General features: G+C 45.7%; 1 protein-coding gene across 15 annotated transcripts in view; it reads left to right on the top strand.

Moving 5' to 3' along the window:
• Positions 1 to 21,130, top strand: part of LOC135204904 (TBC1 domain family member 9-like) — a 68,172-nt gene that overhangs the window by 8,846 nt on the left and 38,196 nt on the right. For all 15 annotated transcript variants that reach the window (XR_010312367.1, XR_010312365.1, XR_010312362.1 and 12 more), the window contains exon 7: positions 1,003 to 1,056. Coding sequence is in view for 5 of the 15 variants with exons in the window: in XM_064235149.1 (XP_064091219.1) it covers positions 1,003 to 1,056 (54 nt within the window). In the remaining 10 variants the exon portion in view is untranslated. The remainder of the gene's footprint in view (positions 1 to 1,002; positions 1,057 to 21,130) is intronic.

Raw genomic sequence — 21,130 nt, 5'->3', positions numbered from 1 at the left:
AATCTTTTATTGTTGACAGAATACTGAAAATACTTGATAGATAATTTTTTTGTAGTGTGATCAAAGTTGGTCATATCCTCTTATCAGAGACATTACAAATTACCGTCAATATTTTTATCATATTAATTAGATGAATGCATTGTAGCAACCATGTACATCTGAAGAAAATTGGCCTAAAGAATAATGCTATTGTGTGAATGCAAAATGCACCCCATTGTGTACATACAGTGCGTGGTACTAGCTAAACACTTGAGTCAGTGAATCGAAGACAAAAGAAAATCGTTCTTTTAGAGGTTGATTAGAGGTTGAGGACTCCACACTGCTTGGGCTTAACAAGCTTCTTTTGGTGGACATTAAATTTGAAATGCTGTAATAAGTTTTGGTGATGTATTTTTCTTTACATACTATGAACTTATGTAATCAGACAACTTTGTTGAAATTTTGAGTATTGCAAGGCTATCCAAAGGATATGTTACTAGTTGAGCCACAGGCAAAGTGGTAACTCCCACAGGGGTGTAAAAAAAAAAATCAATACGTACAGGCAGTCCCCGGTGTACGATGGGGGCTCCGTTCTTGAGCCGGAACATTGAAAATAGTAAAAAATCCAAAGAAAACCTTACTTTTTAATGCTTTGGGTGTATAAAGACTATGTGACCTGCATTTTATTGCATTTTTCATAAAAAAACCTACAAATCTTGATTATTTTGCCTTTTTTGGAGTCCTATTTCTTGTCAGATCGGCGTCATATGGAATATGTGTTGTAAACCTGGAAATGATTTCTGATGAATATAAGTGGAAAGTGTTGTAAGCCAGGGACTGCCTACCTCTCTTGGATGTGATGTTCACTTATGAAAATCTATTAGTCTTGTTGGGAAAAGGAAAAAATTCGTTTACAAGTTCTTTTATTTAATTGTTAACTATATTAAGGATTTCTTTATATTTGCTGAAAATGTCTAATGAAGATAAGAGTACTACTCTTACATTCTATATTTTATTTTTCAGATTAATAAATGATGAAGAATTCACTGAAGACAAAGAATTGCTAACTAAAGTCAGGTAAGTTTAAATTTCCATAGCATAAAGTTTTGCGAACAAAGGTGTTAACTCAATCAGTAATAACACTTAAGCGGGCCGGCAGGAACCCCTATATATGGTGGTATAGGGCGCGAAAAATGCAAAGTCATGAAAAAATTCATGGAGCTTCATATGGCAATTGAGAATACGTATACGAAATATTTCGTCAAAATTCCTCTTACTTTCGTAGTTACAGGGAATTAGTAAACATAACTCAATAAGCCTAAAAACAGGGATGTCCAACCTGCGGCCCACAGGCCGCATTGCGGCCCACTCAGTGTTTGGATGTGGCCCACTATCGACTCTCATTAAAAAAAAAACTTTTTAGCAAATTTATTATGTAGTGAGTACCAACTTGAACTGATCGAACTGCAAAGTCGGGAAGGTTTAAAAACTTTCCATAGAGAGCACACACTTCCTTTATTTTATAAGAAATTGCATTCTCTCAATGAATTCAATCAAATTATAAAATTATCTAGAAAATTATTATGTATGTGGGGAAGTACATACTCTTGCGAGCAGTTTTTTTTCCAGCATGAAAAACATTAAAACTGCAGAAAGAAATAGGTTGACTGACAGACATTTAGCAAACATTCTTAGAATTAAGAATTCATCCTTCGATGCAAATATTGAAAACATTATGGTTTTGTTTTATATTGTAATTTTTCATTAAATTCTGGAAGACAAAGTCAAAAGTCTCATTGAATTAATATTGATTAATTAAATTTAATGGGTTATTTTCTATGTATAGCTACATATAAAAATTACAATATTTACAATGTTGTAATAAAGTGTATTCACATGGTTTTGTTTTATATTGTCATTTTCCATTAAAATGTATTCAGATATCTGGGGTTTTGCGGCCCAGTTAAATATTTAAGTTTGCAATGTGGCCCATTAAATTAAAAGGTTGGACATCCCTGGCCTAAAACATTGATCCGTACAAGAAAATGCAATATTTCTTCTGTTATCGTAAATTTTGATAATTATTTGCAAAGAAATTGTGAGAAATGGCATCTGTAGAGATTCCGTGGCTCGCAGAAGCGTCTGAAGCGAGTATCTTACTATCTGGTTCAATCATGAATCAGTTGGACCATAGACGTCAAGTAGACTACACGTTCTAGTTTCACCTCGTGACATTCGCTTGCTTTTACGTATGTTCATGTATGTTTCGGCAAGAAGTTCATCATGCCAATGAGGAAAAGACAAGGAAAACATCTTGCTAACATACAGACGAAGAAAAATCGCTCAAGTATTATTACAGAATATCGTAATATACGCATAGTTAGTGAAGAGAGAGGGAGGGTTGACTAGTAACGCCCCCTTCTTGCCTGACAGCACACTTCACACTGTGCCCAAGGCTACGATCTTTGAGCAAAGAGATCTTCATTTATGATAAATAACATATTTTTTGTTTTTTAATACCCAAATGGTAATATGAAATTCATAATAATCATGATTTATTAAATTAAATTGTTTTTGTAAAACAGATTACACCTTCGAGTTTCACCTTTGACATTCTCTTACATTTACGTTTGTTTATCTTTGTTTCGGTAAGAATGTCATCATGCCAAAAGAGGAAAATACAAGGAAAACATCTCGCTAACATACAGAAGAAAATTCGCTGTAATAAGCCGAGTTAGTGAAGGGGAGAGAGGGGTTACGTATGGACGTAAGGAGTGCCCATCTTGCCTCAATAAGCAGTGCCCCAGGCTACGATATATGAGCAAAGGGATCATCATTTATGATTAAATTATGATAAATAAAATAGTTTTGGTTTATTAATACACAAAAAAGAAATATTCATTCATAATAATCATTATTTATTAACCCTTAAACGCCGAAGCGGTAAATAAAAAATGACTCCCGTATGCCGGAGGGGTTTGAGAGTGAGCGCGTAAGCGGAAAAAAATATTTTTTTCAAAAACATCACAGCGCGCTTAGTTTTCAAGATTAAGAGTTCATTTTTGGCTCCTTTTTTTGTCATTAGCTTGAAGTTTCGTATGCAACCATCAAAGAAATAAAAAAATGATCCATTATCATATATAAATAATGCGATTGTTGATGATTCGCAAAAACGAAATTTCATATATAAGATTGGGTATTCAAATCGCGCTGTTGCGTCAAACGGTTAGAGGTAACAAGTTACTTTTTTTTTCGTTGTAATGTGCACTAAATTGCGATCATTTTGATATATAAAACACATTGTAAAAACGATAAAAGCAACACAGAAATATAATCACAAATTATGCATGAATCGTAGCGCGTGGATGTAAAAAAAAAATAATTTTTTTAAAATTTTTTAAAAATTCACCATCAAATCGAAATATTGTTATAGAGACTTGCAATTTGTTTCAAAATGAAGGAAAATGATTGAATATTACGATACTGTAAGAGTTTTAGCTTACAAATGCAGTTTTCAACCATTTCGAACGAGTTAAAGTTGACTGAATGTCGAATTTTTGTTTAAATTTTTTTTTTATATGCAAATATAAAAAAAAATGAGAAATGCTACAACCTTCCAATAATTTTTGTTATATTGTGCATGTTTTTGCACACATTTTCATATATAAAACTCTAAAAAAAGCGTAATATGAAAAGGCTCAAATATTAGGAGAATGTGACCTACGCGTTTCCGAGATTTTCGGCCGAGAATCGGCGCGCGGACGGAATAAAAATATTTTTTTCAAATATTCACCATAAATCGAGATATTGTTCTAGAGACTTGCAATATGTTTTAAATTGAAGATAAATGATTGAATATTACTAGACTGTAAGATTTTTATGTTACAAATGCGTTTTTTTGACCATTTCGGTTGAGTCAAAGTTGACCGATCGTAGTTTTTTTCGTACTTATCGTACTTTATATGCAAATATTTCAAAAATGATAAATGCTACAACCTTCCAATATTTTTTGTTATATTGTGCACGTTTTTGCGCACATTTCCATATATAAACCTCTAAAAAAAGCGTAATATGAAAAGGCACAAATATTAGGAGAATGTGACCTACGCGTTTTCCGAGATTTTTCGGCCGAGAATCGGCGCGCGGAGGGAATAAAAATATTTTTTTTCAAATATTCACCATAAATCGAGATATTTTTCTAGAGACTTGCAATATGTTTTAAATTGAAGATAAATGATTGAATATTACAGACTGTAAGATTTTTATGTTATAAATGCGTTTTTTGACCTTTCGGTTGAGTCAAAGTGACCGATCGTAGTTTTTTTCGTACTTATCGTACTTATATGCAAATATTTCAAAAATGAGAAATGCTACAACCTTCCAATATTTTTGTTATATTTGTGCATGTTTTTGCACACATTTCCATATGATAAACCTTTAAAAAAAGCGTAATATGAAAAGGCTCAAATATTAGGAGAATGTGACCTTCGCGTTTCCGAGATTTTCGGCCGAGAATCGGCGCGCGGAGGGGAAAAAAATATTTTTTTCAAAAATTGACCATAAATTTGGGATATTGTTCTAGAGACTTGCAATTTGTTTTAAAATGAAGATAAATGATTGAATATTACTAGACTGTAAGATATTTTTATGTTATAAATGCGTTTTTCATACATTCAACTTCCCTGTCAGATATATACTTAGCTATAGACTCCGTCGTCCCCGATAGAAATTCGAATTTCGCGGCACACGCTACAGGTAGGTAGGTCAGGTGATCTACCGGCCTGCCGTCGGTGGCAGGAATAGGAACTATTACCTTCTAAGGACAGTATCGTTTGGACTGTAAACATACGTTTACGGTTCCTCCTGATTTGATTTTCGGGTTTCATCGCCATCGATCTTCTGGGCTGTCTTTTGCAGGGAGTACTGGGTCTTTGGTTCGGCATACTCTTTTATTAAACTTTTTAATGAATTTCGCTTCGAAATTTCGAAGAAAATACTAATTGAAACTACCGAAATTATCGGTAGACACTCACATAGTTTGCAATAAAGGGAATTATTAATATTTATTCATTATTACATGTAATAAAGGTTACAACTTGATTGAGGAAATATTAAACTTTAATTTCCTACTTTAGGAAGTCAGAAAAGCATATAACTAGATACGCTTACTTTGTAAGCTTTAATAGCGTTTGTGCTAACGAGCAGTTAGAGTATTAGCAGTACTAGTAGTAGTTGCATCCTCATCACCTTCTTACTCCACAGAAACTACAAATTTATATATGCAAATTTGAAGATAATGGATGCAGCTCAAAAGCGAGCTCTAAAAAGGTAAGAAGTGAATATAGTGTTCCCCATTGAATGGAAGTGGAGGGTGCGTCTGATCGGCTCTGTCTCGCTCCCAGACCTAGACCTCTTCCAAGCTCCCAGGCCCAGAGGAGAAGGAATGTCGACAGTCGTACGGAGGTTAACGGAGAATCCCCACCGATCAGGCGTCCCCTCGGCAGACTCTGTAGAACGTCCCAGACTGCCAAGTTCGCCATTGGAAAGGTCCGTAAAACTAAAATAGTGGAGGGTGCGTTCCGATCGGCTCTGTCTCGCTCCCAGACCTAGACCTCTTCCAAGCTCCCAGGCCCAGAGGAGAAGGAATGTCGACAGTCCGTACGGAGGTTACGGAGAATCCCCACCGGTCAGGCGTCCCCTCGGCAGAATCTGTAGCGTCCCAGACTGCCAAGGATCGCCATTGGAAAGACACCTAAAAGAGTGCTTTTCGTCTTCCGATTCGTCTCCTCGAAAGAAGTGGATGGAATTCCGACGAACTGTCGTGTCCGATCAAGAGGAGTTGGAAAGCTCCGACGTTGGACTCGAGCCCGGAACGTTTCCCGGACGATTCTCCCTACAAGAGGAAAAGAGCCAAGAGGACAATATCTCGATCTCCTACGCCTTCCAGAGCGCATTCTCCTATTCATGGCAAAGAAAAGGAAGAAACTGCGACGGATTTCCTACTTAAAATGCAGGAACAAATTTCCTCTTTAGTAGGAGTATTGAGAAAAGACCTTCCGAGGAGAAAGGACGATTCCTTGTTAAGTAGATCTCGTCCTACGGGCGTTCTGGACTCCAGACTTATCTCCTCTACTCCTCGTACGAGTACAGAGACGAAGAAAGAAAGAAGGACGAAAACTCATATGATTGATACGCAACATACGGACAATTGACGAAGAGGGGTCCGAGTCGGACAGAACCACCCAGCGCTCGGCGCCAGAATTGGACTACTCGGACAGGAAAAAGTGCCTACGCGGACGGCTCCAACCAGACAGACTCGTGCCGATTGCGGACAACCTTGACAAGCCGGACAGCCTGGATTGGACAAAAACGTCGTGCGCAGGCAACTCCGTCCGGGCGACAGGCGCCAGCGGACAAGACGGACAGGCAGAGGTGTCGTACTGGAATGACACCAGCCAAGCGCCAAGTTCCATAGTGGACAGCTCGACAGACGACACGGTCCGATACGGACAGATACGTCCAAGCGCATTGAACAAACCAGACTTTCGGCAACGGTTAAGCACCAAGCGCCAAGATCTTCCTCAAAAGAATCATACGGAGAAATCAACCAGGAAGCGTCTCTTTATGATTTGGACCAGGAGCGGATTTCTCTGGACAGAGACGAAAGGTGCGCACAGGCGGCCGTCGTCCTGTTCACGATATGTCCGTTTCGGGTGGAAATCTGCCGCAAGCACAGCTGTCTCCTGAGAAGAATGCAATATGTCGCACAGGCGGCCGTCATTCTTGTCAGGAGGACTTAGATGATGATAGAGTTTTTTCTCAGGATCGTTTGAAAATTAAACAAGATTTGTACGAGCTCTCATTCATTGATTAGAGGCTCTTCCAAATAATAGAGGCATAGAATACGGCCTTATATCCAAGAGAATAAAAATTTGAGGGATTCTCTTCGATCCTAGAGTTTTCATTGCGATCTCTTTCGACTAATACTAATTCGTGTTTATTGACGAAAAGAACGAAGAGGGCAAGATTTCCTTTTCTCTCTCTGGATCGGAGAGGAAAGAATGTAGTAGCAAGACTTGCTGTATACGACTACTGAATGACAAGTCATATACCCATACCAGAGTTGCCTTTGTGGTTCGCTACGGAATTATCTATATCCTTACAGGTTTTTTCCTGGTAAGGACTTCGCTTAAAAGGTTTGTTACGACAATACCTACTCAGCTTCGGTATTTAACAAAGGTTGTTGGCTTAAATTTGCATTATTAAGAGCTTCCTTAGGCTCGAGAATAATTGTATTATATTCCTTCATTGAATGAAGTAACTGGCAACTCATGATGAATGCAGTCAGGCAGCGAGCGAGACTGCCGGGCTGTCATTCTAAGGCCAATACTGAATACAGTACCATCCGGTTCTCGTCATGATTAGTCGATTACATCTCTCTCTCCAACGGGATCGAATGGTTAACAGTATATCCCCCCACAATCATGGACTTAGTCTCGAATGGAGGAGATAGTTAAGCTAACACAAATAAAATATTGTCTGCCTTTTGCTAAGAAGCTTTCAATAAGAAAGATATAACCTTTCAATGCTGTTTACCGTAGGTAACATTATTAAAGGATTCTAAGCAGTAGAACATTATAGTTATAATAATTGCTCTCATGCTTACGAAAGCATGGCTTATTAGAATACATGCTTAGTGAGAAGATGGATGTAATAGAGAATTCACTTTAAGACTACGGTATGGTCAGTCTTTTCGAGAAACGCAACACAACCTTTTTAGAATCGGATATTGCTCAAGAGAAGATGGATGAGTGGGATGGGAAACATTCTCTTAGTGGCAGAAATGGTTTCCCTGAATGGACTATACTTCGTATATAAGAGTTTTTTCCTACTAAGAACGGAATTAACATGTGAAAGGAGGTCGGGTACCATAAAGGCACAGATGTTCTGACACATAAACATAAAGAGAATTAGAAGAAAGCGCCAGCCGGGCGCAAAGCGCTAGAAGCGCCATCCATGGCGCAATGCGCCTGGCGCAAAAATTGCGCCAGAAGCGCCAGCCTAGCGCAAAATTGCGCCAGAAGCGCCAGCCTGGCGCAATGGGCCAAGAGCACCATCCAAGATATTTTCTCGTTTTTAGCGAGTTATTAACCTAAGAATCCAGTAGCCTCTCGACAGCAGGCTCGGTAACGGCAAGAATCGTCCTGATTTCGTTACCCTTTTATCACTTAAGCCAATTCCACGACTCTCTCATATCGCAAAGAGCATCGAGAATCTCTTTTTTCGCTCCTGTTCGCGTTAAAAAAGAGAACCTATTTGGAAAACAGACAGGAACGTAACGATCCTTAAGAGGTTCGATGCAAGATATTTCATGTCCGTGAGAACCTTCTCGATCGACGATAATACCTGTTAACGTATGTCTAACATTTATATTGGAAAGAGTTGTGAGAACCTGCGGAAAGTCTTCTTCATAGATCTCTTAGCAAGGTAGAAGACGAACAGGCTTCCTATAGAATGCTTCCTTTTCCTCGAACCAAGAGAGGTAGCAATATACGCCATCTTTATTTTATAGAAAGGGGAATATACTATAGTCTTTTTTTCCCCTAAATATATAAATAAATAAATTAAATTCTTACAGAATTTAAGATAAAGGGCGTCAAAGAAAGAGAGGATAATACTTTATGCCTCATTTTGGCTTCAGAGAAGTTGGATTCACAGAGGTCACGTTCTTCTCACAGCATGTTTTTGGAAGTCTTTTCCAGAGAGTCTGGATATTCTATCAGCATCTATTATTAAATGGACCTTAACAACCTCTCCACTCTGAGTCTGTCTGCATGCAGACTGACCAGAAGTTGGACATAAATGAGAGGATTTTTCAAGGTAATGACAATAGTCATGGCCTAGACATAGAATTGCTGCAGATCGTGCTAGAGGGAATGAGGAAACTGTCCTCTTCCGATACCTCTGTGAACCACATAGCGGTTTTTTCTTCCCTTTCAGAGGGAAGAATCACCTTTGTATATATCTGCTATCAAAGTAACGCAGTAAAAGGCTATACTCTGTCTCTACAAAGGGAATTGGGAGATAGACGAGGAGGATTAAGATCTTCGGGATCTTATACGATATATACCTTAATATGACAAGAGTAGGATATCATGTACTTCTAATGGGATTTTTTTTTGTGGCCACAGATTCCATGTTCCGACAAGATGGAACTGCTCCTCATCAAACTTCTTTGAGAAATTTTTGTGAGGGAATTTTTGTTTCTCTGGGTCCTAAACGACCAAGAAGACAAGTGAATTTTTTGAGCATTGGAATCTCGCATCAGATTCTATGGAGACTAGACAATGGGTTCTTGCCAGCATAGTAATGTCTAGCAAAAGACTGAAACCCCCTATTCCTGATTCAATGTTTTCAGATAGAGGTTTCGTTGTCCAGGCAGAGTACTTACGTTTTCATCTACAGTAGAATGGTTTCAAACGTTTGCCTACAGAGTTTGGTATGCGATGACGGCTCGAAATGCTTCCCAGAAGGTGTTCAGAGGGATACAATAAAGAGCTAGAAATCAGGAGTACTCCCAATTTCAGCTCGGAGTCTCCTTCGACTTCCAGGCTTCTTCCCTTCCTTCGGGCAAGGATAGGGAAGATTCTGCAACGAGACACCCCTTCAACATGTAAGAAGAGATCTCGTGAGCACGGAAGTATTCAAGAAGGACCCTCCTCGGAGGAAGACTCTTATCTCTTGTACGATTAGATATCCTATCGTCTACTGGATGTAGCTGATTACAATCACCTCCCCTTACCGGAGAGACCAAAAGCTCAAAGTGAAAGAATTTCTTCCACCCTTCTCCAGTCTCCTGATAAACGATTGTGGATGTTAAGGACTTTCGGACAATGTAGCGCCAATCAGGCGCCAAATACCAGAACAGGCGTAAAGACGCCAGAGGAAGATAGGGAGCCGACACTGATCCTTAACTAGTGAGTTAAAAAATTTTATTTTAACATAAGTATACTATTTTTCTTTGGTTATTTGAAATGAGTTTGGGGATAGCTCTTTTCAAATTAAGCACAAACCCTCGTGTTAGGATCAGGTGATCGGGATCGGTGTTGTGCTCCTTAATTATGCCAGTAGGCATAGGTGTTTTTGTCATGTAGTGGATGGACCCCTTTTGACAAATAACCCATTAGATTCTGTCAAGTAAGTGGATAAGACCCCATTGACAGATCTACAAGAACTCTTAGCCATAGGTCACATCCTCGCTGAGGCTCTTGAGACGAAGCAGTACTCCTAGCAATAGCTAGGATGGTCATCCCTTCGTCTAAACACATAGGAACCAAGGTTTTGGTTTTATTTATTTATTACCTACAACGTTATGTTGTTTACCTGTCTAATCAGTAATTAGCTGTCTCTTACCCACCGCCAAAGGTGCCAATCAGCTAAGTATATATCTGACAGGGAAGTTGAATGTATGAAAATGTATTGTTATTGTACAATAAAGTTCATACATAACTTACTGGCAGATATATACGATTGAATGGCCCACCCAGCCTCCCCTCAGGAGACAGGTGGAAGAGAAAAATCTGTCCTTAGAAGGTAATAGTTCCTATTCCTGCCCCCACCCAGCGGCAGGCCGGTAGTGATCACCTGACCTACCTACCTGTAGCATGTGCCGCGAAATTCGAATTTCTATCGGGACGACGGAGTCTATAGCTAAGTATATATCTGCCAGGTAAGTATGTATGAAACTTTATTGTACAATAAACAATATCATTTTTGACCTTTTCGGTTGAGTCAAAGTTGACCGATCGTAGTTTTTTTCATACTTATCGTACTTTATATGCAAATATTTCAAAAATGAGAAATGCTACAACCTTCCAATATTTTTTGTTTTGTTATATTGTGCATGTTTTTGCGCGCATTTCCATATATAAACCTTTAAAAAAAGCGTAATATGAAAAGGCTCAAATATTAGGAGAATGTGACCTACGCGTTTCGGAGATTTTCGGCCGAGAATCGTCTGTCGGAGGGGAAAAAAATATTTTTTTCAAAAATTCACCATAAATCGAGATATTGTTCTAGAGACTTGCAATATGTTTGTTCCGATACGTAATACAAACCCTCGGTCCTTTAACAATAGGAAGTAGCTAGCGGCAGCTGGAACGGTCGTAAGCTTCGAACAAGGGGAGAACGGTAGTTAACTGCTTGTCCGATCGTCGCGCGCCGCGCGACTGGGAGGTAAACAAATCACTTTTGCTTTCGGCCGTGTGTGGGAAGGACGTGTTCGCCATCGCTCTGCCCGACTTTGTCGTTTGCTTTGAGTTTGAGTATTTGCCTCTCTTTCTGTATAAATCAGGAGTGACTGTAAGTACTTTTACAATTCTATTGATCTTGCAATGAGTGAATTGGAAGAAATGGAGATATCACCGCGCCCTCCAGTCGCCCGTAGAGTGTGTCCCGGGCTGGAGGGGCGTAGATGTGGAGGTTTCAGGTCATTCGTTGACGTGGACCCCCATGAGGTTTGTACTCGTTGCCGGGGGCGAGAGTGCTCCCGCAACGAACCTTGTGTCATATGTGTTAATTGGTCCGAGGCGCAGTGGGTGCTGTACGAGGGCAGGAAGAGACTTAGGCCGGCAAGAAGTCATCGGAAAGTCCAGTGACTCCTTTGGTGACGGACACTTCGTCCTCTTTCCTGCCCCCCGGCCAGCCCCCACGTTTCGCGCCTTCCCCTGCGGGGGGGGTAGCGGAGTCCTTTTCCTCTCTCGATCCGTCGAGTGTGGATGAGGGCGCCCGCTACCCGGACGTACAGCTGTACTCGGGGTCTTCCGTCCGCTCTGGGGGGGGTGTTTCTTCCCCAGGGCGCGAGGAAGCCCCTCCAACTAACCCGACTATTGCTTCCGCAGGTGTGCCATCAGCGAAGGACGACTTGGGACAGGTGTGGGAGTCGCTGGGACTGCAGGGAGTGCCCAGCATCCAGGGGTTGCTTCAGCGGTTGGCGGGGTCGGCGGTGGTCACTCATGGTGCGGTGACCACCACTACTACCACAATAACGACACCAGCGTATGAGATTGCACCACATCTGGTATAATACGCCCCATATAATGTCGGTGACACCCCAAAAAAGGTGGCTATACAAAAACCCCATTGCTGCCGTGCCAAGGAGGACGGTGCCACCACCACCTGGATTTTTTCCTTTGCCGACCCCGGACTTCCGCTGCCCAAAGAGTACCCCCCTGGACCTGCCGCCAGTGCCACGGATGACGGGGACTGCCGACAGGACGCCTGGCTCTCCCGTGGTACCTGCCGTGCCTGCCGTACCTGTTGCCGTTCCAGCTACTCTTTCCCTTTCAGATCGGCCTGCACATTCCCTTTCAGATGTTCCTGCCGTTCCTGCTGTTCCCGGACCTGTTCCTGTTGTTCCTGCTGCTGGTGTTGCTGTCACAGTCTCAGGTCTTTCCGGACAGGTGCAGTCGGGCCCTGTTGCTTCGGCAACTGCCCCGGCTCCCTCCTGGATGGAAGACCTGACGTCTGTTCTGCGGAGCCTGGCGAAGAAGAAGAGGAAGAGGAAGAAGGTGTCGTCGTCGTCTTCATCGTCTTCTTCGTCGTCTGCTGCCTCTCCTTCCCCTTCGACTTCTAAGGCTAAAACAGCCGAAGAAGAAGAAGGCTGCCTCCTCCCCCCCTAAGAAGACTCCTTCGGGATCTTCTAAGGGCCCGGCTCGCTCAGGCGAGCTGGGGAGCGCTTCTAGCTGGTCCTCCATGTTCTTCGGGAACGGGGCCCGTCGCTCTTCTGCAAAGAAGAAGTCGACGGGGACCAGAGGTGCACCAGCCTCGGCTGGTGCGTCCCTCACCTGGTGCTAGCGGTTCTGCCGCTAAACCAGGTTCCGTCTCGGCCGCTTCTCGTTCGCGAGAAGCACCGAGTGGACGCTCTTCCAAAGAGGACCGTCCAGCCAAAGTTTTGACGCCCGAGCTCGCTCGCCGTCAAGACAGCGGCGCGGGAGCAGAAGACTGCGAGAGTCGTGCACACGACTCTCGCCAGGCCCAGTGGACGCTCTCGCAGCGATCAACTGGCTGCTCGGGCTGACGTGACGGTCGCTGACCGGACCACGGGTTGAGGCGAGGAAGGATCCCCACGGCCGCCGGTACCAGCCACGGCTGGTACCAGCGGTTTGACGCGCGAGAGGACGCTGGCCGGTCTCGACGCGACAGAGAGCCTAGCAGGTCACCGTCCGCCGCTCCCGATGGGACCGGCGGGCGGAGACGGTGACCAGCGGCAGCTCGCCTGACGCTAGAGATCGGTCTCGACGTTCTCAGCCGAGCCAATCGCCCCAGGCGAGCGGCAAGGCTAGGCCTGCTGCTCGACCGTCACCGCGGGTTGACGATCAGCAGCAAGCCCTCCACGCACGCTGGTCCTGCCAGCGAGCGAGGGGGGAGCGTCAGGTCTGCCTCTCCCCGTACCTTCAACCTCCTCGGGCTATACCGGGAGGAGCGAGGTACCAAGGAGCGATCACGAGAGGTGCGCCGCTCGTGACCCAGCTATGACGCCGTACGGCTCAGGCACGGTCTTAGGACCGACAGAACGTACGCGCAAGTAGTTGGAGGCGACCGTCAGGGGTCTGTCGCTGTTCCTCCTTCTGAAGGAGGAGTATCGAGGGATATGCTCTTGCTGGAGGGACTGGACGGTCCTACTCCACAAGACGCTGTAACGCCTGAGATACAGAGGAACTTCGCAGAGGTCATTAAGCTGATGCGTCTGCATAATGACCTTGCGGAAGGATCGCCGCTACCACCAGCAGAGCCCACGTCCCGGCTCGAATCATTTTGGGGTCCCAAGAGGGAGCCCAAAATGATGATGGGGTTGCCACGATCGGAGCTTGCGGACTCGGTCTTGGATCAGGTGGAGAATCTCGTCTCCGGACGGGAGGACTCACTAAAATCCGGACGGTCCTCTAAGCTGCTTCCTCCTCCCTCCTCTACAGCGGCAGAGGCGATTTTACGTGCCATCGGAAGACCCGATACTGCCGAAACAGGTTAACCCGGAGTTAGCGAGGCTGACTCCAGGTGTGTCCCTGCAGCAGCTCCTGTCGGAGAACTTATGGTTCTCGCAGCAGGAGGCACTTGCCCTGGAATCTACCGCTATGGCAGCATTCCAGGCAGTTTCCTGGTTGGATTTGTGGTCCCTCACAAATATCCAAAGTAGCGGCCGGCTCTGGGAGTTCTGCTCTCGAAGACGACGCTTCTTTCAGGAGACTGTGCCAGTCTGGAGGAAGAGCAATCTCTTACCTCGCCCATCAGACTGCTAACCTGTGGGCCAACTTGGTTCTTCGACGTAGGGACGCAGTCCTTACCCGAGTGACCAAGGGGGCCGGGCGTTGAGGCGGCACTCGGGCTACGAAATGGACCTCTTAGGAGTTCCCCAGCTCTCTTCCTGGAGAGATGGTGGACGCTGCGGTGGAATGGCGGCGCACTGACGAGAGTGACCGCTTAGTCCACCAGGCAGTCTCGAAGGTTTCTGGGCAACCTCGAGTAACTGCGGCCAAACCAAAGAGCTTGGCTAGCGCTTCCACGGCGGCGAAGACGGTTGCACCGTCCAAACCCCGTGTGAAGACTCCAGCTGTTTCAACTTCTGCTAGAGGAGGCCGCAACCAGCCCTCCTCCCAGCCCTCCTTTCCCCGAGGAGGTGCTGGAAAGAAGTCGAAACGAGGAGGGAAACGCTAGGGACGGCGTTCCCCCTCACCTGCTGCCGGAAGTGGGGAGGTGCCTAGCGAGCCATTGGGTCGACTTGGCAGCGCTACGGCGCCGAGAACTGGATAGCAGACGTCCTTTCGGGAGGGATATCTACTACCCTTCGAGTCTCGGCCCCCCTCACTCTCCAAACCGGTCCATCTACAGACTATGTCCGGGGATCAGCAAAGGACAACGCTCTTCGACAGGAGATCAAGACCATGCTGGCGAAACGAGCTGTAGAAATCGTGGAGGACCAGTCACCGGGCCTTTTATCAGCCGCCGGTCTTCCTAGTGGAGAAGGCATCGGGGGGTCTGGCGTCCGGTGATAGACCTCTCTCCCCTGAACCGCTTCGTTCGCACGACGCGGTTCACGATGGAGTCGGCACGCTCAGTGCTCGACTCGATCAGGGGGAACGATTTCATGCTTTCAGTGGACCTGAAGGACGCGTATTTTCAAATACCCATCCATCAGTCCTCCAGAAAGTACCTCCGCTTCATCTTCGACGGGACGGTGTACCAATTCAGGGCACTTTGTTTCGGTCTCTCAACCGCCCCACAGGTGTTCACGCGAGTGTTCACTGGTGTCGGCTTGGGCCCATTCGAACGGGATACGTCTTCTGAGGTATCTCGACGATTGGCTAGTCCTGGCGAGCTCCCGCTCGCAGTTGCTACAGGACAGAGATTCGACTCCTCAAGTTTTGTTGCGATCTGGGGATCGTGATAAACTACGAGAAGTCCGACCTCGAACCCAAGCAGAAGATGAAGTACCTGGGTATGCTGATAGACCACGGTAGCAGGGCAAGTCTTTCCCGCAGACTTGCGTATCAGCAAATTCAGGGAGGCAGCCGGCCGGTTCCTGTCTCGGCAGGAACAGGCAGCACAGCAATGGCACGTCGTGATCGGCCATCTTTCGTCACATCGAGAAGTTAGTCCCTCACGGCGTCTTCACCTGCGGTCTCTCCAGTGGAGACTAAGGGAGAGTTGGTCTCAGGCCAAGGATCCGCCTTACTTTCCCGTGGCTATCACGGACAAGGTGAGCAGGACCTAGCCTGGTGGCTCGACGACAAGAACCTCTTAAGAGGAGTGCCCATACGCACTCCCCCCCCGGAGATGCTTCTGTTCTCAGACGCATCGACCGAGGGATGGGGGCGCACACCTGGAGGAGTTGCTGGCTGCAGGTGTGTGGGACCGTCACGAGAAGCACCTTCACATCAATGTCCTGGAACTCAAGGCGGCGTTCAACGCTCTCCAAGAGTTTCAGGACCGCTTGGTGGGAACACTCAGTGGTGTTGATGTGCGACAACACCACAGTAGTGGCATATGTCAACAAGCAGGGGGGGGCTACAGTGTCTCTTCCGCTCCATCAGTTGACGGTGCAGGTGCACGAGTGGGCCACGGCTCACTCGATAGAGCTGTCAGCACGCTACATTCCAGGGAAGAGAATGTAGTAGCAGACAAGCTCAGCCGTCGGGATCAGGTGTGGATAGGGATCCGAATGTCTCTACACCAAGACGTGGCGGAAAGGCTCTTCAACCTGTGGGGGGGGCGACCGGTCGTAGACCTGTTCGCCACCCGGCACAACAGAAACAAAATTCAGGTTTTCTTTTCAGCTGTGGGCCGGACCCATTGGGCAGCTGCAGAGGAACGCTCTCCAACACCCCTGGGACAACCTCTTCGCGTACGCCTTTCCTCCCTTCTTGTCTGATTCGGAAAGTGATCAGTCGAGCGCTGGTCACTCCCAATCTCAGAATGATCCTGGTGGCTCCCAAAAGGCCACAAGCCGTTTGTATCCGGACCTGCTGGCTCTTCTTGCGGACGCAACCGAGAGAGCTTACCCACTTGGCACAACCTTCTAGCCCAGCCACACGTAGAACGGTACCACCAGCAGTCCAGTCCCTTCAACTTCACGGCTGGCTGTTATCCACCATCTCTTGCGAACGAGAGGCTTTTCTCGTAGCGCAGCAACAGAGATGGCTGGACACGTCAGACAGTCCTCTGCAGCTGTGTACACGGGGAAGTGGGCCGTCTTCTGTGGTTGGTGTCGTAGACAGGGTCTGTCTCCTCTCAGAGCCACTCTTCAGCAGGTAGCGGATTTCCTCGTGTTTCTTCGCCGAGAGAAGCTCCTCTCAGTACCCACAGTTAAGGGATATAGAGCCGCCCTGGCTCTCGTCCTAAAACTGAGGGGACTGGACATCTCGAATTCGTTCGAGATATCCTTGCTAATGAGGAGCTTCGAAAGGTCTTGCCCACCCAGGGAACTCAGGCCCCCTGCGTGGGATGTGACTCTCGTACTTAGGAGTTTGACTCGAAGACCCTTCGAGCCACTCCGAGAGTCGTCAGACAGGGATCTGACCCTCAAGACCCTCTTCTTGCTGGCCCTGGCATCGGCGAAGAGAGTAGGGGAACTACATGGCCTTTCTTCTGATGTTAAACATACCAGAGGCTGGGGATCTTGTGACGCTCGATTTCGTCCCGAACTTCGTAGCTAAGACTCAGAATCCATCGATCCCTGACGACAGGTTCGAGTCTTTCACGATCCCCTCCCTCCTGGACTTCACCGATAATGATGCGGATGAGATGCTGCTTTGTCCTGTGAGGGCGCTACGGCGCTATCTGAAGAGAACTCGACATCTCAGGCCTGAGTGTCGACGCCTCTTCGTTAGCACTGGGGTTACCAAGAAAGAAGTCTCCAAGAACACGCTTTCTTTCTGGCTGCGTGAGGTGATCAGGAGAGCGTACGAAGCTGATGGTAGCGACGACATCCGTACGCTCCGTCCGAGAGCCCACGAAGTCAGAGGTATCGGACCCTCCTTATCGTTCCGTAAGAACTTCTCCGTGGCGCAGGTCCTGAAGGCAGGTGTCTGGGCCAACCAGACCACCTTCACGTCCTTCTACCTTCGGGATATTGCCCACAAGTCCTTGGATACTTTTTCCTTGGGACCTGTGGTGGCTGCTCAACACGTTGTGTAAGCTTACCCAGCACCCGAGCAGGCAGAACAGCATCGATTCCTGGTATGACTGGGAGAATGAATGCGTGAATGAGAGAGTGACTGGCTTCTCTTCACCATCTTTTTTCTACCTCTACCTGTGGCAGAGGGGTACGGTCGTTACCTTGCTGGAAGGGAGTCAGATGCAGGTAAGCTATTCAACAGAGCCCCATCCTACCTCTTTAACTAGAGATAGGAGTAAATATCCACCACTTTCTCCAACAAGGGGGAGAAAGTGGATGCCGACATGAGACAAACCCATTACTTTACATTTGCTCATGTATAGGAAAAAGTTCTTACATGCTGGTACAAAGAGATACGCTTGCCCTCTCTCTTAGTACTCGGCCCAGAGGTCCTGACATTTGATCCTGCGGTGCACACCCCGATCAATCGGACAGAGGCTTGGATCCCTCCCTCGCTCTTACGACCAGGGAGGCATCTCCAGGGATGGACGAACACCAGTCTGTTCATCAAAAAGACTCAGATTCCTCCCACCAAGAAGTGAGTCTTCCTATTGTTAAAGGACCGAGGGTTTGTATTACGTATCGGAACAAATGACAATTTGTCGAAAATTGCATTTTTCCTAACTATACAAACCTGAGGTCCTTTACATATAGTCCCTCCTCATGCCACCCCTCACTCTGCGTATTTTGCATGGGCCAAAAGCAAAAGTGATTTGTTTACCTCCCAGTCGCGCGGCGCAGATCGGACAAGCAGTTAACTACCGTTCTCCCCTTCCCCTTGTTCGAAGCTTACGACCATTCCAGCTGCCGCTAGCTACTTCCTTTATTGTTAAAGGACCTCAGGTTTGTATAGTTAGGAAAAATGCAATTTTCGACAAATTGTCATTTTAAAATTAAGATAAATGATTGAATATTACTAGACTGTAAGATTTTTATGTTATAAATGCGTTTTTTGACCTTTTTTTTTTTTTTTTTTTTTTTTTTTTTCGGTTGAGTCAAAGTTGACCGATCGTAGTTTTTTTTCGTACTTATCGTACTTTATATGCAAATATTTCAAAAATGAGAAATGCTACAACCTTCCAATATTTTTTTGTTATATTGTGCATGTTTTTGCGCACATTTCCATATATAAACCTTTAAAAAAAGCGTAAATATGAAAAGGCTCAAATATTAGGAGAATGTACCTACGCGTTTCGGAGATTTTCGGCCGAGAATCGGCGCGCGGAGGGGAAAAAAATATATTTTTTTCAAAAATTGACCATAAATCGAGATATTTTTCTAGAGACTTGCAATTTGTTTTAAAATGAAGATAAATGATTGAATATTACTAGACTGTAAGATTTTATGTTATAAATGCGTTTTTTGACCTTTTCGGTTGAGTCAAAGTTGACCGAGGAATCGTAGTTTTTTTCATACTTATCGTACTTTATATGCAAATATTTCAAAAATGAGAAAATGCTACAACCTTCCAATATTTTTTGTTATATTGTGCATGTTTTTGCGCACATTTCCATATATAAAACTATAAAATAAGCGTTATATGAAAAGGCACAAATATTAGGAGAATGTAACCTACGCGTTTCGGAGATTTTCGGCCGAGAATCGGCGCGCGGAGGGAATAAAAATATTTTTTTCAAATATTCACCATAAATTGGGATATTGTTAGAGACTTGCAATTTGTTTTAAAGTGAAGGTAAATGATTGAATATTACTAGACTGTAAGTATTTGCTTACCTAAAAAAAAAAAAATTTTATATTTATATATATATATATATATAATATAATATAGATATATATAAAATAATATACTAAAATATATATATTACATTCTTTGATTCTTGTACCAATACATAAATAAAAGGAATGCAGGTGACACTTCTCTTTCGCATACAATGAAATGTCTTATTATTATTTTATCATGCACACATTCAGATATATAAAAAATTGTAATAAATATAAAACTAAATATAAAATAAATGCAGAATACTCACTCGTAATCCTGACTCTTCGTTCTATTCTTGTTTTCTCCCTCCTCCATTGAAGAGTCTTGCATTTTTTTCCACTCGACATGACGAGGTACAGGTGGAGGAGGGAGACGCGCGCCCTTACTGCTGATGGACCCGGCGGCCCCGTGCGCCCTCCGCTGTCGGTTTAGGGGGCGTGGGGCGCTCCAATACATGACCTAGTGTGGTACTTTCGGTCACACTCCCCTATCCTGCAAAGAGCACTTTGCAGAGACGACAGAAGAACCGGGTGTCTCTCCTTCTGCCATTCGGCACTGTTTCTGCCTTCGCCCTTCTAAGGCCTCCAGTATGTGTTCCCCTGGCTGCAGCCGACACGCAGGGTCCACTACCCGACGAGAAGCGGTGATGGCGGGGCCGGCAGCAAGAGGGGCGTCGTCAGCAGGGGCGGCGGCAGCAAGAGGGGCGTCGTCAGCAGGGGCGGCGGCAGCAGGGGCGTCGTCAGCAGGGGCGGCGGCAGCAGGGGCGTCATCAGCAGGGGCGTCGTCAGCAGGGGCGGCGGCAGCAGGGACGGCGGCAGCAGGGGCGTCATCAGCAGGGGCGTCGTTAGCAGGGGCGGCGGCAGCAGGGGCGGCGGCAGGTCGAGCAAAGTTGGCCCTCCTATCTGCCCTTTCCTCTAGGGGCAGATCTGCAGCTCGGGGCAGGGGGTCAGTTATGGAAGGCCACTCATCGGGATCGAAGTTGATGAGGGCATTCCCGGCTACCTCTAGGAACTGTATGTGGGTCAACCTCGGAAGATTGTCACCGCTGGTACCCACAGTACAGTATGTAGGCATTTTGGAGGGACTACTGAAGGATGTATTTGAGGAGCTTCTGTGTCCACCTTCTGGTTCTCCTGGCGAGGGGAATAGTACTGGATGAGCTGATAAAAACAAAGGGAAAGAGATCAACTCCTCCCATGTGCCTGTTGTAGTGCCCAATGACAGTAGGCCGCTCGGTACAAAACTCCTCAAACACAACTCGGCCCTGTCGACGTGTCTTCTTCCGCTGTACGATCTCTTCTTGGATGGGTTCATGACTCGTCGTAATCATGGGGACGAGTCTGACACCCTTCCAACAGATGACGAAGACAGCGCCCTTCCGCCGCCACTCTGTCTCTCCTCTTGCCAGGTGTTGCAGATGACTAGCGAACCTCTTGCAGGGACATTCGGGGCCCCACGCACCAACCGAAGGGTCCACTGACGTGAACACCTGCTTCATACAGTTCCTGGGCCAGGGGATACCGAGTTATAATAATTATCCATAAACAGGTGATATCCCTGGTTACAGAAAACGTCCCACAAGGTTGAATACAGTGTCACGCAGCGTGGAGAAGACCCCGGTATACACTGAAAAGTCCACAACGTATCCAGTGTTGGCCTCGGTAATGAGAAAGAATTTCACACCATATTTCTTTGGCTTCTTGGGGTTATACACTTTTATACTAAGACGTCCTTTGTAAGGCATCATCCCCTCATCC

This window comes from Macrobrachium nipponense, chromosome 47 (genome assembly GCF_015104395.2).
Source record: "Macrobrachium nipponense isolate FS-2020 chromosome 47, ASM1510439v2, whole genome shotgun sequence".
Lineage (NCBI taxonomy): Eukaryota > Metazoa > Arthropoda > Malacostraca > Decapoda > Palaemonidae > Macrobrachium > Macrobrachium nipponense.
This window is presented reverse-complemented; position numbering and strand designations above follow the sequence as displayed.